Here is a 27462-nt window from a genome sequence, read left to right on the forward strand (position 1 = left end):
GGACCAGCATCTCACAATCTCACACTATATGCAATAGTAAACTATGATTGAAGTCAGGCTACAATTATACAATGGAGTATTCAGCTCTTTGGCAGAGTACCAAGTCTGGGAGGAGGAAGATAATTGTGATGTAATGGAAAAAAACGAAAACAAACAAACCATGAGCTAGAAGTTCAGTGGCATGTCCCATTCTGACTCTATCATAAATTTGCTATGGGTTAGAAAACTTCTCTAAGCCTCAGTTTCCTCATTGAAAATGAAAGAGGGTCAGCCTGGATAATCCCCAAGGTCTCCCTCCAGCTCTGTGCTCCAATAAAATCTATGAACATTAGTCTTGTTTGATTATCACTAAAAAGAGGATGAGAGATGAAACTCTTTGTCCTTGTGAAAGAAGACAACCAAAGGGGAAATATCACACCAATAGAATTCATCTTTCCCCTCCTTGGCAGAACACATCATCCCTTGCCCAGATTTTGTGCCCCATTATGTGTTAACATTTCAAATATCAGATTTGAGGTACTTTTTGTTTATTTTTTATCTTAAGCTCTTCACCCCCATTCCAGCTTGGATCCCTTTGGAATATGAAAAAAAGATGCCTACATAGGTCCACAAGTTAGTAGTCCTTAATTGAGAAATATTTCATTGGAAAAGCTATTGTTCTGAAGGAAGCAAGAGTTTAACCATCAGCATCTTATTTACAAAGATGTCAATGACTCTTCCCATGAGAATGAGCTTTTAGAAAAAATGCCTTGCTGAAGTTTTAAAATGTGGACTTGCTCTGAAGGTTTATAGCTTTAATCTTGCTGTCAGGAACCTGAAAGGAAATGCAAGTGACATATTAAACACCTTGTAGATTTCACAGCTTTAACTTTGATCTTGTCCCTGGGATTGGATTGTATGTTTGTTCTTACTTCCAAATACATTTTATTTACCTCTGCATTGCTTCTCAGAAAGTGGAATGTTATTATCTTTGCAGTAAAGGGACTCCTACCAGGCTTTATTTCTTTTTTCTTTTTTTTCCTTTTGTTTTGTTTTTGTGTAGATGATGAGATGCAAGTCCAATTGGCCTCAAAGGGAGAGCCAAAAAAAAAAAGATTAGAGTACAGCTCCATATTCACACCAAAGGGAACAGTATGATTCTCAGTACCTCTATACTTCCTAATATTATTTCCAAATTACCTTCCAAAGCCTTTATCCTTACATAACATGGGCCATTGCCTAGCCATCTCAGTTATGGGGATCAGTAAAAACATTTTCTGTTTCTATGATCATCTAGACCATAATTCTCTAATTTTAACTCCATAGTTTAGTCCATACAACTTGACAGTTAACTTCAGTTTTAATTTATGATCAAACAAAGGCCCTTTGATGCTTTTTAACTTTTTGTCTCAATTATCTCTGCATTTTTAATTGCAATCACTTATTTTTCCCTCCCTTTGACTCTTCTGAGATTCTTTTTCTCAGTTAATAGTGATGGCCTACTACTTCACATTTAAACCAGGATAGAGAATGTTAGCAGAATGAAGATAATACAGCTGACTTGTGGGAAGAGAATGGCAGCAGTTGGGGTCAATGACTAAAGAGTCCATATCTCTCATCAATGATGAGGCTCCTTGCAGCCAGAGCACAAAATGGGGCAGAACAAGGTTTTCATTGTTGGTGTTTGTATTTCCTGAGTAGATGTGATAATTCTTAGAGGAGAGAAGGCAGAGGAAACAGGCAGTTCATGAGCATCATGACTGTGAAGGTTTAAGGTATGTTTATCCTGTGCCAAGAGCATTCCCCTCATTGGTATTGTGGGTCAGTTTCTGATATATTGGACATAGATTGCATTTCTAAGACATGGTTGTGAGGACTCAACATGTAAAGGTCAGCAAAGGATGTGTTCCTGATGAAACATTGAGATAAGAGAATTTAGCATGAATAAGGGCATTAGAAAGACCCATATCAAACTTTTTTACTTTGTAGATGAGGAAACTAAGGCACAGAAACTTAAGGAATTTACCCAAGATCAAACAAATAGTAAGTAGCACAGCTGAGACTCAAAGTCAGCTCTTCTGTTTCCAAATCCAGTGCTCTTTCCAACACTACCTTGCCTTCCCAGTCCTTCATCCAGGCCTTTCCCACCTCTTACCCCCACTCCTGAGGATATCTTCATGTCAGAAGACTGACAGAGGTCACAAGATCTTGACAATACATACAATTAAGAATCTAGGATACGCCAATCATATAGCAATACCTTTGTTATCACTGGATATGTGAAATAGCTCATTGGATAATTCTGGTCCAAACCACTTCTTCATGATTTAGCCAAGTAATTGGGACCAAAAATGTGGGCTATCCTGAATTTTATTATTTTTGCCTGAATGTTTATCTGTGTAAAATGGCAATAGTTGACATAGACACAAATTTCATCTTTTTCTGGGAATATGCCTAAATCACTCACTTCTGTTCCTCCAGATCAAGTCTTATCTCCACTCCCAGGGACACCTGAGGCTATTCCAGAATTTCATCTGAGTTTGGGATCAGTTGCAGGGGCAAATAGTGAGCGGCATTGTGTGGAACCTTAGAAGCCTCCCCAAGACAGGGAGGCAGCATGGAAAGGGTCAAGAAATGACGGGATCTGGGTTTTGGTCCCACTTTTGTCACTGAGTTTTCTATATATGTCCCCTGTGCCTTCATTCATACAAGTCTTCAATAAAAATAGCCTACCTCAGAAGAACATAATAGAATCAAAGGAAATGACATATGTGGAGATCCTTTTAAAAGTATAAAATGTGAAGTATTATTAACGAAGCCAAGATTCCTCTGCTTTGCAGAGCTCTCGGTCTCCCAGCTTCTGTTTTATGAAGTGTTTCATACACATCATCTCCTTTAAGCCTTACAATAATCTAAGGAGGCAGGTTTTATTATCTGCTTTTTAATAATGAAGAAACTGAAACAGAGAGCGGATAAGTAGCTTGGTACAAGGTCACACCATTAGTAAGAAAAAAGATCTGAACTCAGGTCTTCCAGTTTCCAAATCCAATACATCGATTCTGCCATAGGGAAATTGGATAGTTTTTGGTTGTTGTTTTTTGAGGGTTTGGGTTTTTGGTTTTGTTTTGTTTTTAAGAAATAGATCTTGGTTTTCCAGGCAAACGTTTGAGCAGCTGGAAGATTTGCTAATTAAATGAAGATGCTCTCAAGCTGTTGTCCCAGCTCTGACTACTGAGCTCCACTGTAAGGTGGAAACATAAAAATAGTTATGAGGAAAAGCAAAGAACTGAATATTAGAATACCAGTGGAGAGAAGGACAGGAATAGAAGATAATGAAGGGAGCCTAAAGAAAGCATCTTGGGAATGACATCACTAGCGTATGACCCTCAAGAGTTTAGTTTTATTAAAGTTGTCTGGGAAGAAAACAGCTCTAGGGGACTTAAAGATTAAGTAGTGAGGAAAACGGGGTGAATATAGAAATACCACTCATTTTTAAGTTCAACAGTTAATGGAAGAAGAGAAACACGCCAGTGACAATAATAGTTAACCTTTTGTTGTTGTGTCATTTTTTTCAGTGCTGTCTGACTCCTTATGACCCCATTTGAGGTTTTCTTGGGAAAGATACTAGAGTGGTTTGCCATTTCCTTTTCCAGATCATTTTACAGATGGGAAAACTCACACAAATAGGGTTAAGTGACTTGCCCAGGGTCACACAGCAACTAAGTGTCTGGGGCTGGATTTGAATTAGGGGAGATGAGTCTTCCTGACTGCAGGCCTGTATCTTTTTTGAGAGAGGGGGACATGTGAAACTGACTCATTGGTATTGGGAGTTCTCCAATAAGGAAATTCCTCCTACCAATGTAGATGAGCAAGAGTTTCAGAGAATTCTAGGGACAGGTTAACAAATTTGTTCAGGGTCATGTGGCCAGTGTGTATCAGAAATAAAACTTAATGGCTCAGTGAGTACAGCACCAACCCTGGAGTCAGGAGGATCTGAGTTCAAATCCAGCCTCAGATACTTGACATGCTTACTAGCTGTGTGACCTTGGGCAAGTCACTTAACACCAATTACCCTTCCTTCCCCCTGCCAAAAAAAAAAAAGAAATAAAGTTTAAATGCTGGTTGGTCTTACTCTGAGGGTAGCCAACTTATCCCCATTTTATACATGATCTAGAAGAGGCTCAGTGACTTAAACGAGGTTACACAGTTATTGTCAGAGCCATCAATACAGTAAAAATCTTCTGACTTCAAAATCATTATTCTTTTCACTTCACTACAGCTAGAGAGCAGCCAATGGGGATAGCTGAGCCAAGGGAAGTTATTTTAAAGGCAGAGGATATCCAGTCATCTCTTTTCTTTTTCTTTCATATCTTGTATTTAGAAGTATTTTGAGAAAATGAGTCCATATTCCTTTCTTAATAAACATCCTTATTCAGTATCTCCATGCCTAAGGGTTATCATTCAGATCATTATTTGTATAGTTCTATTTGTGTTAGTGTAGAGAAAGGGGGAAAATGGGATGGATGGGTGGATGAATGAAAAAGTATTGACCAATGGGCCAAACACTCTGCTAAGTCCCACAGACACAAGTAGAAAAGGAAGACAATTCTGCTTTCAAGGAACTAATAACCTAATCTGGGGAGACAACAAATATAGGAGGATTCAGGTTCAGCTGAAAAAAGATGGAAAAGCCAGGAAGTTGTAAGGATGCAAAAGAACTACATATGGCAAAGTCTAGAAATACTTAAGGTATATCCTGGTATCTGCCCTAGAGGACAAGGAGCCTACAAGGCAGTAAGGAAAGGGGGAGCAAGCCCAAGGGTTTGAGTGGATTCAAGGTTTGAGATTATTTTCTTGATGGGTGTTAGCATCTGGTCAGAATGAGAATATGATTAGGGATTGCTGACAGAAAGTTGGGGGTAGGGTCTGGGTGTCCTGGGACAGGGGAGAGCAGTGAGGACCTACTTGATGTTTACTCCTATTACTAACCCAGGAGTCTTCTAGAATTTTTATTTTTTACTTAATGCCTAATACTAGTGTGTTTATTTGTAAGCTGTGTCTTTCTTCTTGACGTTGGCCACAGAAAGAAAAAGTCCACTTATTTTTAGGTTCCAACTAATTGAGTTCCAATTTAATTGATGTTTTGATATAAAAAACAAGCTCTTTTCTTCACCTTGCATATTCAGTTGCCCACAACATGAGCCATATTAGGGACCTTTTGAGTCTACAAAAGGATCTGACTTTGATTAAACCAAGTGAAAATGATATTTATGCAAAATATAAAATGGTTACCAGCAAAGCAGCCCACTTCATGCTAATAAGATGTTTGGGGGAAAATGAGTTATGTTGGCATTGTAAGTATTCCACATTGTGCCTGCAACTGTAAAAGGCTAGATTATGGGTCTTTACAAGATTTTCCCATTATTTCTGGGCAGAAAATAGCCCAATGCCATTTATTCTTATTTAGTGAATTGTGAATATGGTTTCTCTGAAGGCTAAGATAGATTGTAGTTCACTGTCACTAATTAATGATGTCAGAAATCAGGCAGAATGAGAAATTAAAGGAGGTTATTTTGTGTGTTATTTTTAAATGAAAATTTGCATATGAAAGGTGACTCACTGGTACAAAAGAAGAGACTTTCACTTACTAGAAATAGTCTATGTTAGCCTGTGGTAATAAAAATTAAAATAATGACAATAACTAGCTTTTGTTTAGCACATTAACATTTGCAAAGTGCTTATCTCATTTTGTCCTCATAACAGCCCTGGGAGGTAACTGCAATCATTATCTTCATTTTACAAATGAGGAAATTGAGGCCAGTAGGGGTAAAGTGACTTGGATCACATAGCTAGTAAGTGTCTGAAGGCAGACCTGAACTCAGGTTTTAGAGGTTCCAAAGCCAGTTCTCTATTCATTATGTTACTGGGCCAGAGAGAGAAGATGGGAACAAAGTAAAACAAGCATGGTTATGCCCAGAAACTTTATTCATATTGCATGCCTTTCTTGCAACAATAATACTGATATTGAAACAATTTAGGGTATCTACAGAACTGCCCAAACTATGACTACCTAGAAGGAGGTCTCCAGGGCTGGCAATAGAACTTCACAGTAATAAGAAATACCAAATGCTTGCCATTTCCCTGGTCTTTCTCAGTTCTATTGCTAGGCAGTGGAATAATTGTAGTGCAGGGTCATATATCCCCCAAAATATCCCTCTCTGTTGTCTTCCTAATCCAGGGACATCTATCCCAAGTAGGGTAAAGTAAAAGAATACTTCCTGTTTTTCTGATCTCTTCTCCTTTTATACGGAGAGCCTTTGTTTACATTTAGATTAGAAATTTGTCTTTTTACTTCGAGTTCTACCAGGTTTCTAGGTCCCTAAATATATTATATAAAGGGCCTTCTTTTTTTAAAAAAGTGTCAACCATACAAATCACACCCATCTTGTAGAGACCTTCCCCATCCCCCCATTGTCTACTTTTGTGATTCTCTCCTAGATTTAAGGCCACTCAAGACAATGCTTCATTTCAAGACACATTTTCCAATATATGATGTGTGTTCAAAGTTAGACTTATCCTTACAAACAAAATCTCAGAGACATTTGAAGAAATCTTTCTTTGGAATTCTTTTAATTCATTTTCTGCTGATGATCCCTTTGGATTTTTGTCATTTCCTAATTCATTTTTTTAGATACTAATGATTGTGCCAGCAGTTTCAGTGATAAGGTGATCATTTGCAGCCATGTTACAAAGACACAATATTACAGAAAATAGATAAACTAGATAAAACAGATGCTTTCTAGCAAAATGTACACACCAATATAGGTTCTTCATTTTGAGAAAGGCAAAATTACATTCTTGGGGAGCTCCCTCAAAGAAAACCAAAATGTCCAACAACTAGCACAGCAATGTAGAGGTTCATAGATGGCAAAAGAACAGAAAAAGGAGAGATAAATGCAAACTAGAGGATGTTTATAAAGGGGAATCCCTGCTTGGGATAGGAGATTGGACTACATGACTTCCAACTCTAAATTCCTTTAATTCTATGTATTTAAATGAATTGCAGAAGATCACCAAGAATATTGCACAATGTCAGATGCTGAAGAGAGCTTAAGAATGAGGTCTAAGAAAAGGCCTGGATTAGGCTGAGAACCAAGGAGACTTTGATTATCTTCTTAGGATATGGTTCTGAAAGAATGATAGGGGGAAAAGTCATACTGAAATGGGATTAGAAAGGAGATAGAAGGCAAAGAAATGAAGTATGGAAAGGTAAGCTAATTTTTCCAGAAGTGAGATACTGAAAAGGAAAGAGATGGGATAGTGTTTGTCCTCATGTAACTAGGAAGGAGCAACTTTACTGTTTTTCTCTACTTTCCCAAAGGATTCTAAAGTTTCTTGGAGCCAAACTATGATCACTGTTTTGTTTGTATCTCCCACAGCACCTAATAGTCTCAAAAACAAATGCTTGCTGAATTGAATTGAGTTGAGTTGATGGGAAAATAGGCACATGAAGGTTTTGTGAATGACCTAAGTTATTGGTAAAGATGGGACTGCACCCTATTTCCTTATATGTTACCAGGATTCCCCCTTTCTACTAAAATGTAAGATTCTAGTTTGTCCTTATTACCAGGTCTTGAGATTGGCAGAAAGGGTACAAATAGTGAAAATCGGAAAGAAAAAGGTATTTAATTAAAGAGAGGCCATATGAGAATGTCTAACAAGCAGCAGCCTGGGTGATTGCCCCAAAGTATTCTGAATGAGATCTTTCAGTTAGCTGAACAGCTAAGTTGAACACGGCTTACAGAGAATGATTTTACATGGGAGGGCCTTCTGCAGTGAGGCATTAGAAGGAGCCTGCACCTGGCAGACATATATTATGTACCTAATGAGCAAATGAAATGTTTAATAACCTTACTGTGAAAATAAAACTTAAAGCAGTAAATTCACACTGAGACGGCTCATGCTACACCTGATCCATAGCGTTAGCCCATCTTCAGAGTTTCTTCTCCCTCAGTGGGACCTGTTGAGGAGAATAACATTTGAGCCAAAGTGTCATTCATTCAATTAGCTGTATCGCTGCACCAATTCATTCCTTAGAGCATCAGCTGTAAGTGCTCTTCTAAAGGCTCCCTTGAAACCCATGGTCAACATGATTCTCAGAAGTGGGGGGAAGGAGAACGAGAAGTTTCAGTTTGTATAGTATTTAATATAAGCTATTAACTTAAATACATAGTAGCTTCGTTCTGCTTTTTTGAAGTTAAACTGTTGTCTGTTGCTTCTCTGAGATAAAGAAAAAAACTCCTTACTTTCTACTTTGCTTCCTAATTAGTAATTTTCAAAGAGAATGACAAATTATTTTCTTGGAAAACTGCTCTTCAGGGCTCAATTCATGTAATTAATGAATGCAGCATTCGCTTGCCAGAGCTTTCTTTGGGATTTACAAGTATAAATGCGGATGCACAAAGATATAAGCATTCTCTCGATGGATTAATATACTCCCATAAAATCCAGAGAGACCCTGGGAGCCCATATGTGAAGTCATGGAGATGAACTCAATTCTTTCATTACTAGAGTTTAGTTCTAGAAGGACATTTAAAAAAAAACTAATTCAATCCTGTTATTTCAGAATGGCGTAGTTAGGTCCTAGATAAGTTAAATGTGATCATATGGTTACTTATTGTCAGAGATGAGACTTAACCTAGGCCTCCTATATCTTAGGCAAGTGATAGTTCTGCTACATGATGTTGATCCTTAACGTTATTAACACTAGCCATTGTTACCCTATTTTTAATTCTTTAACACTAGGGCAGCTAGATGGCGTAGTGGATGGAATACTGGGCTTGGAATCAATAATACTCACCTTCATGAGGTCAAAGCTGTCCTCACAATACTTACTAGCTATGTGATCCCAGGGGAGTCACTTAACTCTGTTTGCCTCAGTTTCCTCATCTGTTAAAATAAGCCGGAGAAAGAAATGGCAAACCACTGCAGTATCATTACCAAGAAAACCCTAACTGGGGGCAGCTAGGTGGCACAGTAAGTAGAGCACCAGCCCTGGAGTCAGAAGGGCTTGAGTTCAAATCCGGCCTCAGACACTTGACACCCTTACTAGCTGTGTGACCTTGGGCAAGTCACTTAACCCCAATGGCCCTGCCTTCCTCCCCTCCAAAAAGAAAAGAAAAAAAAAAGAAAACCCTAATTGGGGTCACGAAGAGTTGGACACAACTAAAACCATTGAACAACAACACCAAGAAAGCTATTGAATCTCTCAGTCACAATGTAAACACCAGTGGTTAAAGCGACCTCTAGACCCTGTGAAAAATAGAAATTGGATTTTTGTTTAAATGCCAGATTTGCATTGGCAAAGCAGTGCAGAGTGTTTACACCTTTTTTAAAAATATTAAGTAACCATTCTGAGATAGTTACTACTTAAAGCGTAAGCATGAAACCATTACAGAAAATGATACATTAATACAATAAAAAGGGTTTATCAAGTACCTACTAGATATTACTCTTTTCTCCTATCATAGAATTGGAGAATATGGGAGATAGAAGGAAACCTGGTGGCCATCTAATCCAACCTGTATCTGAAAAAGAATTCCACCTACAACCTACCTGATGAGTGGTCATTGAACCTTTATAAGAAAATCTCTACTGAAGGGAAGTTCACTATCTCTGAAGCACCTCAATATACTTTTGGAAGGCTTTAATCATGAAGAAATTTCCATGTTATCAAATGTAAATGTTCCTCTCTACAACCTCATTGCTCCTAATCGTGCCTATTCTGATAAACAAAATAAATTGAATCTTTTCTTCCCCTTAAATCAGGCCTTCAAATCCTTGAAGACTGCCATAGTGTCTTCAATATACTTCTACTTCATAGTTGTGCCAGCACAGTAACATGCACATTCTAGTTACTCAATACATATTGTTTTTGTTTGTTTTCTAGTCAAAACAGATTCAAGCATCCATTCATTCAAACATTTATTGAGGACTTATTAGGAACTAACACTGTGGAATAAACAGATTTCTAAGATACCATTCTTGCTTTCCAACAGCTTTTTTTTTTGCTTGAAAGTCATATAGATACAAAAAATCAAATAACAATATTTTGTAGGAATTAAGTGGAGTTAAATAAAAATAGACACTGTAACAAGAGGTGCCTTCTACATAGTTGGCACTCAATAAATGATTGATTGATGTCACAAGTATGCCAAATAAATGGCACAGGCAGTAAAAGTATACCTTATTCTGCTTTGACATGACATATTTCAAAGAGCTTTCAACTAAATTCAACTCAAATCAATTCAACAAATATGAATTAAGTACCTACTTGACACTATGCTAGGCACTAAGAATATGTGTTTTAAAATACACTTAATATTTTATTTTTCCCCTAATTACGTGTAAAAACATTTTTTAACATTCTTTTTTTTAATTTTGAGTTCCAAATTCTTTCCCTCCCTCCCCCCTGATTGAGAAGGCAAGTAATTTGATTTAGGTTTAAGGATATAAGTACACATATGTGTGTATGTGAATATATGTGTATGTATGTACATGTATATATACATATATATAGAGAGAGAGAGAATGAGAGAAGCAGTTCCTAAAACTTATATTCTATTAGAAAGGATATGCCATGGACACAAATAAGTATAGTGTAAGATAGGGTATCATAGGGTAAAGAAAAAATCCAGATAAAGCATTTCAAGAAACTTTGAAAGAAGAAAGAGATCATTTTTAGCTGGGGGGATGGGAGATCAGGTAATATTTCATAGAGCCTTGAAGGCTGAGGATTTTGACAGACAAAGTAAAAGTTGGGGAGAAAGAGAAAATCGTTGAAGGGATTTTCCCCTGCCTATACTAGATGAAATAAAAATGCATAAGTAAAAATATTTAAATAAGAAAAATGGTCAACTCTTCCTCAGAGATGGGAGCAAAAAAGGAATGGCGGACGACATTGAGGTGATTTGAATCATAGACTTAGAAAGTAGAAGGAGCTAGCCTCAATTTTTCCAGTGAATAAGTTGATGTCCTTTGCTTTGTGTGGAGGTGTAACTGCAACCACACTAGCATACCCAGGATGGCTGCTAGTGCAGGTTCTTTTATCTGCTTTACTAGGAAAGATTGTTCAAAAAGGTGTCAGTAATCTTCTTTTAATTACATAAAATACAAACAGAGAAGGTACAGGGAAGAGAAATAAAGGCCAACAGACAAGGCTCTACTGCCTGAATCAATACAATACTGATATATACATACATACATATATATATATATATATATATATTGCATTCACCACTGGATCAAGAGAGCCTTTACCTCTGAGCCTTCAGGGAGCTCTAAACATTCGGCCATTCAAGAGTCTTGACCAGGGAATCACAAGGTCCTTCTAATAAATTAGCCCCCAAAGCAAAAGCTCACCTCTCAGAATATATACTCTTTCAGCTAACAGCCTCAGTCAGAAGTCATCACAACCCAATTCATTGCCTAATTAGAAATTAGCAAAAGGTGTGTAAGCCTTCCTACAAAGAAGCAAGCTTCCCTTAATGGGCTCCACATGAGGCCTACTGATGAGCTGGAAAGATCTTATTCCCCATCAACCTTACAGGAGGGAAGGTTGCATAGATCACTTGAGGAAAGAAAAAAGATTTTGAATACTTTGGGGAGGGTTGGATGATGAGTCAGTCTAGGAAGGGTAATAGGCTTGCTGAACAACAGAGAAGGCCCATTGCGATTGCATAACACACATTAATAATGGATCATCATCTTGGATTTGTGACCTCTTCCACTGACCTTCAGCAGTACTGCAAGTAAGATAGGATAGGGTGGATGGGGAAAATAATCAGTAGTTGGATTTGTCAAAAGGGACTTAAATTAGGAGAATGGAAGATGGAAGAGTTGCCGTCATCTTTTGTGGAAGGAAGTTAACAGTTGAAAGTTTCATAAATGGGGAAGGGAAAAGATGGCTGTGAATGATACACTCCTACTATGTACATAGTTAAGCAGTAAAAGGGTAATAATTCCTGTGGTCTCTCAACAAAAGATAGCTACTGGAAATTGGGATAAAAAAAATGAATGGAAGAGACTAAAATGAGGAAAGCAGAAAAGGTTTCTCCCCAGAAAGAGAAAGGAAATGGTGTTACTAAAGATATCCTTATGGGAGAAGAGGGATAAGCTTCATTAAGAAATAGGAACTGAGCCTTACAATAAGGTTCATCCACGAAGAATTGGCACATTAGGAGAAAAGATTTTTCTTCCTGGAAAGTATCTCACTGTAGGAGAGCAATGTTTGAGTTCCATAAGCAGCCACTACTAAGAATGCAAGGGTATAGAACCAGAGATTGGAAAATATGATATTTAAATGGAAACATTATTCATGGTAAAAGTTGGACTGGGCCTCATTTTCTAAGACATAGTGATTCCTACCACATAATACTTCTTCCATCCAACATTGATTCTCTCATGAATTAATAGTTGAGAAGAAGGGGGGAGGGAGGTGTTGGGGGGAGGGCAGAGGAATGTGTAAAAAGGCAATAAAAAGTTGGCTAGAAAAGAGTTCTCAAGACTGGTCCTTTAGGGTTTAATAAGGGATGCAGAGAAACTACAGAATGAACAAATAAGGGTGTACTGTGAAATAGAAAATAAACTTTGCGGGGGTGGTGTAGATCAGTAATAAAGTAAAGGAAAGCTTCTTAGAAAAGATTTACAGCAAAAGAAAGTTACTTAAAATAAGAGAGTAGAGGAAAAGAGGGGAAGAAAGATTTGGCTTAACTAAGTGAAGAAACAGAGAGGTGGAAATAAAGAAAAGATTCTTTAAAAGAAAGAGAAAATAATCATTTAAATGAATTCAAAGAACTTACTATAGGACAGAGCAGGCAAATCAAAGAAACAAAATACTTACCTGAAGAAGGAAGAGATTAAAAATCAATACAAAAATAAATAATGGAAGTAAACACAAGTCTAATAATCATGACTTTAAACATCCATCCAAAAGGAAGGGGGAAAATAGATAAAGAAACAAAACTCAACAAGTTTTTGCATACAAGACATGTATTTTGAAAATGAAGGTATAGATATATCCTGAAAATGAGATATTGAAACAAAACTTATGCATTTAAATTTTAAATTTTAATTTAAATTGAATTCAAATTTAAATTTAATTTAAATTTTTAAAAATTTAATTTTTTAAAAGAGGATTCAATCATGTTATCAGACAAAGTAAAAATAAAATATACAATATCAATACAGATAAATAGGTGCTCCACCAAAGCAGTTCACAACCATCTGAGTCTTTCAATTCTGAGTGATTCTTCATAAATATCTTCTCTGTCTTTTAACATTTTAAGAGCACCACCACAGCAGTAGCACTGTCTAACTTTACCCCACCCTCTCGCTATATTGTAGGTCAGTCTTTTCTGATCACACATTTCCTTGATAATACCTTTTATGTCACTTTTTCTGCTCCAGTCATCATGGGTAATACAGTGAAGCCTACATTCAACTACCACAGAATTTTCTGTTGTCCTTTGAGTTACTTATGATTTTTATTCAAAGGGAAACCACCTTGATCATTATCTGCAGCTACACAGCTTCATTGGGAGATTATTGGTCTTAAAAAGATGAGGTTTTGTGTCAGGGAGCGCCTTGTGATCAATAAAAATACTATGTAACTTCTAAATTTGAATGCAGCCCCCTGTTTTCCACATATTTGGTTCTGAGCCCAGTGGATATTATTAAATCCTACCAAATAAAGTGCTATGTTCTTAGCATAACTAATCTTTCCTAAATGTGAAAAAGAACAACCAGAAGTTAGGTGGTATAGTGAATAGAATACTTGTCCAGGAGTCAAGAAAACCTGAGTTCAAATTCTGCCTCACACACTTACTAGCTGTGTGATCCTGGGCAAATCATTTAACCTCTCTTTGCTTCATTTTCCTCATCTGCAAAATAGAATTAGTAATAGCACCTACCTCTCAGGGTTGCTGGGAAGCTCAAATGAGATAATAAGCTCACAATGTGCTTAGCACAGTGCCTGGCACATGTATATAATGTTAGCTGTTATTGTTCATACGAAAATGTTTGGAATGGTGCTCAGTCCTGGACTGATTTTAAAAAATATAATTTAGAAGTCTATACCCTGAGTCCTGTAGATCATTTTGACCAGAATGTGCCAGTCATATGTGATGCTAAAAACATCAAGACCAGAAATCATTTGATCAAAGAACTTTGAATGTGCTGCCATCACTGCTATTCAGAAAATCTGTATTCACTCAAGAAGCAAAGAAATATCTATAACAGGAGAAAGAAAAAGGGTGACTGCCCCTGCAGGGCTGCTGCTTTTCCTTTTAAAAAAAAGAAGGGAGCAAAGCAGGTAAATAAGGCAGCCCTTCCTTCTCTTTCTCTTTCTTTTTACCCAATCTCACCAAACCAGTATTTTACGCATCATTCGAGTTTGTGGCTGCTTCCTCTTGGAAACCAAATTAACAAACCACTTTTTGTTTTGTTTATTTGTTTTTGCTTTTATTTTTTTAAGAAACTAGAGGAAAATCAAATGGGTTAGCAAAGGGCTCACATTGTATACTCAAGGATTATTAAAAGCCTGCACGAATCCAAGCTACTAATTCAATGTAGGGTACCTTTTTAAGTTAGTTTAATTGTATTTATTCTGAAGAACTAGAACAAATGGATAGGAATTAAAGAAGGTAAATTTTGCTTAAATATAAGGAAAACTTTTCCAACTTGATTGAATCTATATTTCCATTTAATAGAAATGCTTGAGCAACAGCAACAAAATACTTTGAATGTTGAAGAAGATTTAAAAGGTCAGTTCTATGTAGCAATTACTCTGGACCAACTCTCCCAGAAAAAGCCTGACTACATGTCTCCCCTCAGCGTACCAAAGGGCTGTCTTTCTCTAATGCTATTAGCTTGAGCTCCCACTCTGTTGTGGTGCCCCACACCCTGTTTGGTTAACTTCCAGTGGTTAACTATCCAGTTTCATTTAACCAGTTAATATCAATTAACTTTCACAAAGAAGTATTTAGAGATAGAGCAAGAACAGAAGCACAAATATTGCCTCCCCCATATACATGGGAACACATTCTCCCCTATGCCATCCCAGTTCCCAGGAGGAGTGGGCTCGGTCTGAATATAGCTCTATATAGCATTGGTATCACCAAGTTCAGGTCCAAATACAGCATATCTGCTTCTTGAATACCAAAGTTCATTCCTCAGGGAATTGATAGTGGATTGGCTGGCTCAAAACCCAACATGGACTTCACTCTCAGACCTCCTGATGGCTTGCTCTTGTCATGCTTCAGAGCTCACAAAGGCATAGCTATTTCCAATCTCCTATCACTTAAAAACAAGAACAGGCATATTAGTAACAGAAGCACCAGCAAGGTCATGCAGTTATGGACCACATTAATGCACCTTGGTGGGGAGATAAAGGCTTGAAGTTTCTCACCTCACAGAGGGTTTAGTCCTTGACTAAAGACAACAGGACAAAGTCAGACCAAGGTAGACACCTTGGTTGATGAGTGTCTTTTGCATGTACCCAGTTCTGACTCCAGAGGTAATTAAAAAGCTTCCTCTTCACCATGTGATTAGCAAACTGTCAAACATATCTATCAAATCCACATGGGGATTGCATGAGCAAAGCATATTTTATATTATTTTTAATTTATGGAATAAAACAAGCATTTCCATAGCATAGTGCATTTTTTTAAAAAAAAAGGTGATTGTTTATGAAACTGCAAATCTATTTGCTATTCCTTTCAAATATACAACAAAATTATCGTGTAAATTTCTTCTTTTTCCTTCCCCCCTGCCCTAAAGATGGCTGCCATTAGACACAAAGTGGTGTGTGTGTGTGTGTGTGTGTGTGTGTGTGTAAAATTATTACATACATATATCTATTTATCGATTCTCTGATAAATCAGATCTGCTTCTCTGGATGCAGATAGCATCTTTCTTCATGTGTCCTTTATAGTTAATTTGGGTATTTATTATAGACAAAATAATTTATTCACTCAAAGTCATTCTTCAGCATGCTCATGAGGACTGGGTTCATTGGAAAATTCACCATTACATCTGCTTTCCTTAACAGAAATATTTTTTTCATCAGTCAAGACCTGGCTCAGAAAATGAATTATTCCTTTCAGAGCATTAAGATGTATAAAGTGAATATAGCAGATATTAAACAGAGCTGAAAAGAACTTTGGAGACCTTCTAACCCAACCCTCTCATTTTACAGAAGTGAAAATTGAAGTTCAGAGAGGTTAAGTGATGGATATAAGTACACATAGGTCCTCACTGGCAGAATCTGGGCTAGTACTCTACATCCTGCCATACTAAAGCCCATCAATGTTTGTTCTTGAAAAGTGATGGCATTTAGAAATGGCAAAACAAATCAGCTAAACAATCCATCTTAATCAAAGAAATATTTATTAAGGATTTGTTATGGACAAGGCATTGAGCTGAGCGTACCAAGTTAAAAAATTCTCTGGCCTCAAAAATCTTCTGTTTTAATCATAGTATATAAATATTATATCTTTAAAGAAATGAAAAATCATTCTCACATATGCTATAAATTTATCTGTTTAACAAAGCTTTAAATCAATGAATTTAATAATTAATAAAACCTTTCTGTATTGGTTACCTTTTATCACACTACATTGAGAATAGCTTTAAAACTGATGAAAACGGAATAAGCATTTATATATAGTACCTACTATGTGACAGGCACTATGCTAAGCACTTTACAAATAATATCTCATTTGATCCTTATAACAATCCTGTAAGGTAGATATTTTTATAATCCCCATTTTATACTTAAGGAAACTGAAGCAAACAGCCAGTAAATGATTTGCCCAGGATCACACAGCTAGTAAGTGTTTGAGGTGAGATACTAACTCAGGTCTTCCTAACTCGAGGCCTGTTGTCACACTAGTGTTCCTCTCTATGAAGTTCCACTTCTCTATTAAGAGAAATATTTGATTGTAATTATTTATGTTTTAGACCAATTAAAGAATAAATACAATTTGCTGAAATACAGGGAAATAAGTATGTAGTTTTTCATGATAGGAAACATTCCTGTTATTTTTTTAGAAGTAGAGAAAATTGTCACAGAAGCTATTGTTTAGTTACACTGAGAAGCAAACATTTCCTTAATGCTCCATATATTAACACATCTAATTAGTTCTATTTTTTTTTATTTTGTAGGAGGACCAGATTCTGGCTTGTACGAAGTCTCCTATACAGATTTCCCTTGTCTCCCACTTGTGTAGAACTCCTTTAGAATTTGCTCGTAGCTCCATAGACAGAATAGGGCAGTTAGGTGGCCGAGTGGATAGAGTGCAGTGCCTAGAGTCAGGAAGACTCATCTTCATGAGTTCAAATCTGGCCTCAGACACTTACTAGCTATGTGACCCTGGGCAAGTCACTTCACCTTGTTTGCCTCAGTTTCCTCATATGTAAAATGATCTGGAGAAGGAAATGGCAAACCACTCCAATATATTTGCCAAGAAAACCCCAAATGGGGTCACAAAGAGTTGGATATGACTGAAAAAAGGCTCAAGAACAACAACCATAGACCGAATACTCTTGAGACTTCACTAGAAGGCATGCTTTGTGCCAAGTACTGTGCTCAATGCAGAGATTTTCTATATAATAAAAATAGAGTCCTTGCTCTGGAAGAATTTTCATCAGACTCCCTTATTTTACCAGAAGGAAATAGAAAAAGAAAGGTTTATCATCTTTGCCAAGGCCACACAGGTATTATAGTGACTAAGTAGTACTTGAAGTCAGTTCCTCTTAATTGTACCATACTCACTACCTTTGCTGGAACTATGGATCTACATAAGTGCCTACTTTAAAATTTAAGATTAAAAATTTAATGAGACACAGTTTTGCTATCTTGAAGCTTCTAATGTTGGCTATTATTTAAAGAGATTTGACTTCAATACCAACAAGCTCCCATTTGCACCAAGTTAGTCTGCAAATATATGAAGCAGCACTGAGAATCTGTGGAAAGAAGATGAGGTTAGAGATGGCCAATGCTAAGAAATTCTCAAATTCTTAGTTTTAAGAACTCTAATATTTGACTAGAGAATAACTGAATAAAAGTAGGAATAACATAAGTTCCCATGTACTTATTGCATTTAAACCTTATTTTATATTCTAGTAAGAATATTTATGTAATTTTAATTGTATATATGCCCTGTAGCTACATTAGCAATATTTATATATCTTTAAATGAGGGGATTCCACCCATCTGGTGATTTCGTGTTTCAGTCACCTGAATCAAGATACAGGTTGCCCATCTGGCCTGCCAAATAATTAAAATCGCCATCTTGTGGTGATGCCCTCAAACTGCAAACATATGTTTCCTAGAGCTTAAGAAAAACCCCTTAAAGTTAAGGGCCTGGCAGTTTGAGCTCATAAATTGTAGTATGTTGAGAAATTTGCATCATAGAAGTAGGGGAGTCCCTAGTGATCATCCAGTTCAACCCTCTTATTTGAGAGATATAGAAACTAAGGCACAGAACATTTAAGTGATTTGCCCCCAGTAGAATAACTTGCTGGTAGCATCAGCTCTATTAAGGTTTCTTAACAACAATACCAGTGTTATTTATATCATATCTTTCCTTAGGAGCAGACACCGTATCTTTGTGACCTTGCCAGTGCCCATCAAAGTGTTGAGCACCTAACAATGATGTAAACAGTACTAATTGACTGATTGGTTCTTGCTGATTGCATGGCACTGTGTAGAGTCAGTATCATTCTGTTCTTTCAGTACCACCCAGATCCATTTTCCCACCTTGTCAGTTCTCTAGGGGAATACGACTCCTCACTTGGGACTGTTATACTAACATATTCAGCAACCTGGTCATCAGTAAACAAGGTGGAATGGTTGGAAAGAGCGCTGGATTGGGTAGCAGAAATGGGATCAGGCCCTGGCTCTACCACTACCAAGTGCGGGAATTTGTCTTATTGATTCAGGTTCTTATCGAAAAAGGGAGTAGGACTTCTAGATGATCTCTGGGGTGTCATCCAGCTCTAACATTTAAAATAACCCACTTTAAGGTTTGCAAAGTGTTTTTCTCATCACCCTGTGAAGAATGTCCCCATTGACATTTCCACGTCACCATTTTACTGATCTTGGGATCATTATAGCCCAAGCAGGAAGGTACCTGAGGGGCCATCGAGTGTACTCCCCTCATTTTACAGATGAGCAAAACGAAGCCCAGAAAAATAGAGCGACTTGCCCATAATGACATAGCTAATAAATGTGGGAACTGGAATCAAAATCTATCTCCTGACTCCTAGTCCAGAGCTGTTTCCATTAGATTACACAGTAAAAATAAATAGATAAATCAGAAAAATTCAGGGAATAGAATTTTTGCATTCTTCCTTTGCTGAGTGACTTCAGGATTCCTGGGTTTATTATAATCTTTGGTTCAGCAATATATCTAGTTTGTGTCCAGTTTATCTCTTCAGTATCTGTTATTTAAGGGGCATAATTCTTGTTTCCCCAATCGGGTTGTATATTCCTTGAGAACAGCCATCCTACTCAGGCAGAAGGAGCACAGGCTATGTATGGTCTCACAGGGTCTGGGTTCCAATCCCATCTCTGACACCTATTAGTTGGGTGAAGTTGAGCAAGTCACTTTACCTCAATTGGCTCAGTTTTAAAAAGAAGTTATACTCAATGACTTCTAAGGTTCTTTTCAGCTCTAGATGAATGAATTAAAGAATAAATGAAAAGATATTTATTAAGTACCAAGGGGCAGCTAGGCGGCAGAGGGGATGGAGTGTAGGAAGTCAGGAAGAACTGAGTTCAAATCCAACCTCAGATACTTTCTAGCTCTGTGACCCTGGGCAAGTCATGTAACCCTGTTTGTTTCAGTTTCCTCATCTGTAAAATGAGCTGGAGAAGAAAAAGGTAAACCACTCCAATATCTTTGCCAAGAAAACCCCAAATGGGGTCATGATGTCATGATGTGATGAACAGGACTGAAATGCCTGACCACCACCACCACCTGTCATATGACAAGTACTATGCTAAGTACTAAACATACAAATGCAAAGGAAAAGATGATGTTCACCCTCAAGGAGTTTTTAGGGGATAGATAGCTAGGGAAAGACACTTTGAGTTAAAGGGATGGTGAATAGGACAAACATCCAGGAACAATGCCATTAATTTGGTCATGATTCACAGTTCCAGAGTTTGTGGGGAGGACCTTAAGGCTGAAGAATGCTTAGAGTGCATTTCCTGAAACCCTGTTCTTGTTGGAGGAGGGCGGGAGCTATTGAGATTCAGTGACTTGCCCAGGATCACAAAGCTAGTAAGGATCTGAGGTCAAATTTGAACACTGGTTCTCCTAACTCCAGCGCCAGTGCTCTATTGCGCCACCTATCTGTCTCCCTTAAATAATGTTCTAAGAGAAGTAGTCCCTCAATCGCAGCTAGGTGACGTAGCGGATAGAGCGCAGGTTCTGCCATCCGGCAGACCAGAGTTTAAATCCGACTTGAGACATGAATGGGACCGAACAAAAACAATAAAATAATTAATCCGAAGAGTAGGGCCACAGAGCAAAACTTTCTCCAAGCCATGGTCTTTGTCAAGAGGTTGTGGCTTGTGGAGAAAATGGTCAGAGGGAAGAAAGTGAAGGCTAGATGACTATACTGGAAGGATTGGACCAGATCACTCCTCTGAGGACCCTTCCAAATCTAGACTGATAATATAAATATAAACAGCAACGGAATTTTATAAGAAATATTCTATATCCTCTGAAACACCTAGCATAGTCCTGGGCGTATCGTAGGCACTCGGTAAATACGTGCTAATTGTTTTATTGGTTCTTTAAATCTTCCGGTTCAGTGCCTCTGTCTTGGAACATCCTATTTTGCATGGCAACACTATTTAAATGCTTTGCACATCCTTGTAAAGAATGATTTGTCTTTCTCCTTCACTACTCCCCCACTTGCATGTTTTATAACTTTCTATAGCTGAAAAAAAAAAAAAAGCTGTGACCTAGTAGACAGCACTCAAATGGTTAAAACATAGGTATGTATGTGTGGTTTGATAGAAGGCAATGTTTGTATTATTACTATATCAGCTTTCAAGAAGCCTTGGCACATTAAGTACTTAATCAGCGTTCCTGTGGAATGAATCAAATTCAGCAAAAGTAAAAGTTTTGTGATTCACTCCACATGCCCAGGATCAGAGAGCTATTATTATACCAGGTAGAAGAATGTCAGTTAGGATATACTTAACAATGCCTTTCTTGAGTGCCATAGATTAAAACCTGTTCCTGAGAGAATCAGGGCTGGCTTGGACTTCCGCTCTTCAGAAGGAATTAAGGATGCAATCTTTAATGTCTGCTAAGTCGGCCACAAGGGACTGTGTTTCAATGTATCATCCAAAAGCCTTTCTTAGAGCGAGGCTGACTACGCTTCCCACCCCATCATTCTTACCTAGAGATCTGCACAATTCAGGTTCTAATTTAGGGAGCTGGGGACGCAGCTTTTCGGCCTAGAGCTGCAAGTCAGCGGAATGAGCTCACCTGACACCATGCGGGCTGATGAACAGCTTGGATTTCCCAGGCAGCCCTTGGTGTGATTTGAAGTCCACTTGAAATTACTTCTGACTGGAGAGTTTTCTTCTACTAAGAGTAGCTTAATCAGTGTTAACCTCCCTTTCGGAAGACATTTGTTTAAAGCCTGCTTTTAGACTCTGAATCCGTCTTTACAGAATGACCAATAAAGTAAAACTAGCCCCATCTAGCAGGATTTGACTTGTACACTTAAAGATCATTCTCCAGTATGTGATGTGCATGGACTCTACCTGTGTGTGTCTTCTTTCCTAGGTCCTACCCTGACCAAGACTCATGTGAAAACAGCTTCCCTCGGATTAGCAGGAAAGGCCAGGTCTCCCTTGCTTCCCGTATCAGTACCCACAGCCCCCGAAGTGTCTGAAGAAGGCCACAAGCAGCCGGAGGATCCAGCCAGTGTAAGGATGCTTTTTGTCACATTCAGTCCAAGCAATGGCATCTAGTGCCTTGTGGTATAACCACAAGGAGAGAGAATCCTCACAAAGTTATTTTTTTTTCTCCTTTGTACTTGACAATCAAAAGAAAAGTCAAATGAGTAGAATATAAACTCATTTCAGGAATTTATTGTTTTAAGTCAGGGGATTGAATAAGATTCTTCAACCTAATTTTCTTTACCTTCCATACCTATATCTATAGGACCATTGCCAGTGATATTTTGAAGATTGATTCATCCTGAGCCCCTGCAAGATCTTAGCTACTAAAAAAAAATAGAATTTTAAACTTTATTTTCTATTTATTAAGGCAGTGAAGTATGCTAATGAAGATCTCTGGGAATGATTTTCACCAAAAAAAAATGGTTGCAACAAAAAGACTTTCTATTTAACAGTAACAATAATAGCTAGCATTTATATAGCACTTTTAGGTTTGCTACAGATATTTACAAATGTTTACAAATATTGTCCCATTTTACTGTCAGAACAACCTTGGGAGGTAGATGCTATTAATTATTCTCATTTTACAGACGAGGAAATTGAGACAGGTTAACTCACTCACACAGCTATTGTCTGAGGCTCGATTTGAACTCAGGATCTTCCTAAATCCATGTTCAACATTCTATTTACTGTATCACTTTTTGTTGTTGTTCAGTCATGTCTGACTTTTCATGACCCTATTTGATAGAGATTTGAGTGGTTTGCCATTTCCTTTTCCAGCCCATTTTACAGATGAGGAAGCCGAGACAAACTGGGTGAAGTGCCCTGCCCAAGGTCACACAGCTAAGTGTCTGAGGCCAGATTTGAACACACAAAGATGAGTCTTTTCTGACTTCAGGCCTAGCACTCTATCCACCATACTACCTAGCTACCCAAATATACTTCTTCAGTCCCCCCCCCCAAATTTAATTTAGTGAAACAACTGGTTTTTATTAGTTGTTTTTTAAAGCAGGTTAGAAATTATTTCCTTGTATTTCTTTTCAAAATATCCAGCTGAATATCTGAATTCAGCCATATGTTTTGCTTTTTAATGGCTTGTGTATGTAAATGCTTTCTGAATCATCAGAAGTTGTTGGAATAGGTGACTGAGAGTGAGAAGAGATGCAAGACAAAAAAGAAAGATAGAGACTGAGGGGGAACATTGGAGATACAATAGAGATAGCAAGAAAATAGAAGAAAGGGAAATGGAAGTCACTAACAGAGGAGGAAAGGGGGAATGTTATTTCCCCAGGAAAGCAAGGAACAAACAAAAAGTAATTGTTAGAAAATAAGGAAGGGAAAACAGATGAAGGGATTGGATAAAAATAAAAATCTAGAGAAACAAAACCTATTGTGAGAGAGATGAAAGAAGGTTATGCTTATAGAAACACAAGACAGGTATTTAGAAAAGCATAAAATATTTTAGAATAGATTTCAGAGGGAAAAAAGATAATTTTAAAGGGCTAAGGAAGTAGTACATCAGATCTGTTGGCTGAGAAAAAGAGAATTAGAGGAGAAGAAAGAAGACAAGAAAAACTAATTTGAATTATGTTCTGCCATTTCATTTGGATCTTATTCCAACATGTATCATAGAATGAAAACAAACAACCAAACTTTCTAACAGCTTCTGTTCTCTGTATGCACAGATGCTGATTTTGCATAGCATGCAAATAATATCGACATAGCCCAACACTATCAAAGAGTAATTAGTTTCAGATACATAGCAAGTTGTGGGCAATAGAGCCAACTTTTATTTTGCTTTTTACAAAATAGTCTAATTGAAGCAGAACATGATGATTCATTGCATCCCCTGGGCTTTTACTTGGCCACGATATAGTATACGGAATATTAGAAACAGCAAGACCTGAGTTGGAAATCGGCGTCTGATCTTCCTAAGCTGTGTGATCATGGGCAAATCTTCTAGCCATCATGATCCTCAGTCTCCTTATCTGTGAAATGATGATAATAATACCTTCAACCCAGGACTATTATAAATTTCAAATGAGAAAATGTATATAAGGCACCTAGCTAATGTAAAGGACTATACAAATGCCAGCTAATAATAAGGCATAGGAATTTTGTAACGAGCATAGGGAACCTTGGGTGAGGGATCTCCCTTCGCTGATATAACCCATCTTTCACCAAGGACCGAAGTTCTAGGGCATTCTAGAGGCGATGAGAGGTCATGTGAGTTGTGCAAGGTCATATAGCTAATAAGGGTCTGAGGCAGGATGAGGGATGTGGGATATGAATTTTGGTCTTTGATTTCAGGTCCAGCACTCTGTGGAACTCACTGCACACCACCTAATAGCAACAACAACAAATCTTAGATTGTTGAGTCTCTCTCCTGAATGGATTATGATGTTTATCTCAAGCCCATTTAAGTTGAAGAATATAGTGTCAGAAGTATTACAAGCAATTAAACACATCCACAGTGGACCAGGAGAGAATTTCTTGGGTGTTATGAAGAAAGTCTTACCACTGGTATTGCTTATGGGGGTCTATGTGTCCACATTGATTCGGATTTAAAAGTCATTGTCATTAGCATTGTCATGCTAATACTACACAATATGGCTTTATACTTGTTTTGCCCAAGGGGTCTGAGCCAACTTCTAATTTTTTTTTAATGCAGAGAATAGATCTGTTTATGAAGTATCTCATTATATCACGTTAAATAGCACTTTCTTACCTAAAGTTAACCCTAATAAGAGTAATAGCTAGCATTTAAATAATACTTTTATGTCTGCAAAGCCCCTTATATGTTATTTTATTTGATCCTCACAACAATTCTATGAATATGGGCTATTATTCTTCCCATTGGTAGTAAAGAAACAAGCAGACAGAAGTTAAGTGACTTGTTGAGGGTCATACAGTGTTTGAGGTAGGATTGAAACTCAGATCTTTTGATTCTGAGTCCACTCTACTGTGCCAACTAGTTCTAATAAACTATAAAGCAATTAGCGTAGCACTCAGAGGTGACGTTTCCTGTTGTTGTTCAATCATTTCAGTCATGTCCAGCTATTCTGGACCCTGTCTTGGTTTTCTTGACAAAGATAATGGAAACATTTGCCATTTCCTTCTCCAGTTCATTTTACAGATAAGGAAACTGACCTGTACTCGCTAGGTGGAGCAGTGGTTAAAATGCTGGGTCTGAAGTCAGGAAGACTTACCTTCCCAAGTTCAAATCGGGCCTTAGACACTTAATAGCTGTGTGATCCTGGGCAAGTCACTTAACCCTGTTTGCCTTAGTTTCCTCATCTGTAAAATGAGCTGGAAAAGGAAATGGCAAACCACTTCAGTATCTTTGCCAAGAAAACCCCAAATGGGGTCACTAAGAGTCAGACACAACTGAAAAGACTGAAATATAGATAATCCAAGATTAAAAAAAAAATCTAGATATTATTAATATGTGACTTTAGGCAAATCATTTTATTTCTCTGAACCTCAAGTTTTGATCAGTAAGGTGAATAGAGATGATATGTCTAAATTATATAATTCTTACACAATTACTTTTGTAGAATTTCTCCAGATCAAATGACCTCAGTTTATCCATTCTTTGCCATAGATAGAGTTTATGGTTAATACTTGCTGTTGTTGTTCAGTTGTTTCTGACTCTTTGTGACCCCATCTGAGGTTTTCTTGGCAAAGATACTAGAACGGTTTGGCATTTCCTTCTCTGGTTCATTTAACAGAAGAGGAAACTAAAGTAAACAAGGTTAAATTACTTGCCCAGGGTCACACAACTAGTGTCCAAGGCCAGATTTGAATTCATGAAGATGTCTTTCTGACTCCAGGCCTGGCACTCTATCCACTGTGCCACCTAGGTTCCTAGAAAATGTACTCCATGTGAAATGTAAATATCTAAATATGCAAAAAGAAAAAAGTATAAGATTGGGGATTATTTTCTCCACCATAGCAAATCCTTAAAACAGAACAAAATGCAAAAGACTACTGGGTGTCAGAGTGAATAGAGCTCTGAACTTGGATTCAGGAAGACCTAAGTTCAAAAATCAGGCTTCAGATATTTGCTAATTGTGTGATCATGTAACCTCTGCCTGGAAAAATGGGCATAATAACATCACCTACCTCCCCCCAGGGTTGTTGTGAGAATCAAATGAAATAATATTTGTAAAGCTCAAAGCACAGTGCCTGGAACATAGTAGGTGTTTAATAAATGCTTGTTTCCTTCTTTCCAAAAACATGCATTAAGAAATTCAGAAATAGACTACATCTCAACTGCCATTTAGAATCGTTATACTTTCCTAGGTGGTGAGAAAACTTTGTGAGACTGCTGAACAAATATTTAGTATATATTGCTCTTTCAACTCAGATCTGCACTTCCTGAACAACTAACAAGGTGCAGATATCCTGTCCAATGTGACTATGGCTTGGGCTTTCGTTAGACCTTTCACCAAAGAATCCTTTTGCTGATGGTAATCTTCTCTGAAAAACAGTGTTATTTTGACAAACATGTCCAACTGGTCAGTTGACATCCAACTCTGAAATTTCTGAATTCTCAAAATTCGCAAAGGCTGCTGCTTGAGCTAAAAACATCCATTCATTCCTTAGGATTGCTGCTCACTGCCTTGTACTCAGAGAAGAAAATGGAAAGCAGAAGACAGGGGGCCAGGGACTCAGGTTTGCTTAAGCAAACACAGGCTCTCACTGTCACATGTTTGTAGCCACCATTGTCACTTAGAAGGGGAGAGGAGAGGAGAAAAATCACACCACTACTCTTCTCTGGAAGTCCAAGAAAGCAAGCATGACATGGTTCCAAGAAAGGCAAGACCCAAAGATAGAAGGTGGAATCATTTATACTTCTCTTATAGACCATGAAGGGAGGTCTTGGCTCCATCTTTTTTGTTGTTGTTTATTTGTTTGTTTTTTTCTAATTTGTTATTTACTTTTAACAGTCCTTTTTTTTTACTTTGCATTCCAAATTCTATTCTTCCTTCTAGCTCCTCTTCCATTCATTGAGAAGGCAAGCAATATAATACTAATTATACATGTAAAATCTTGCAAAACCTATTTCCATATTAATCATGTCACCAAAAAAGCAAGAAAAATGAAGTGAAAAAATATACTTTGATTTTCACTCAGAATTTATCAGTTTTCTCTCTGGAGTTGGATAGCATTTTCCATCATGAGTCCTTCAAAACTGTCTTGGATCATTGTGATCAGAGTAGCTAGGTCTTTCACAGTTGATCATTGTTACAATGTTATTGTTACTATGTACAATGATTTACTGCTTCTGGTTACTTCAGTCTGCATTAGTTCATACAGGTCTTTCCAGGTTTTTCTAAAACCATCCTGCTCATCATTTCTTATAATATAATAGTATTTCATCACAATCATATACTATGACTTGTTTGGCCATTCCCCAATTGATGGGCATTCCCTCAATTTCCAATTTTTTGCCACCACAAAAAGAGCTAATATAAATGTCTTTGTACTTA

The 27462-nt window shown here is 37.5% G+C and overlaps 1 protein-coding gene across 1 annotated transcript in view; it reads left to right on the plus strand.

Moving 5' to 3' along the window:
• Positions 1-27462, plus strand: part of DCC (DCC netrin 1 receptor) — a 1016863-nt gene that overhangs the window by 980766 nt on the left and 8635 nt on the right. The window contains exon 29 of the mRNA XM_036763165.1: positions 21852-21994. Within this exon, the coding sequence (XP_036619060.1) occupies positions 21852-21994 (143 nt within the window). The remainder of the gene's footprint in view (positions 1-21851; positions 21995-27462) is intronic.

The sequence above is a fragment of the Trichosurus vulpecula genome, chromosome 1 (assembly GCF_011100635.1).
Source record: "Trichosurus vulpecula isolate mTriVul1 chromosome 1, mTriVul1.pri, whole genome shotgun sequence".
Classification (NCBI taxonomy): Eukaryota; Metazoa; Chordata; class Mammalia; order Diprotodontia; family Phalangeridae; genus Trichosurus; species Trichosurus vulpecula.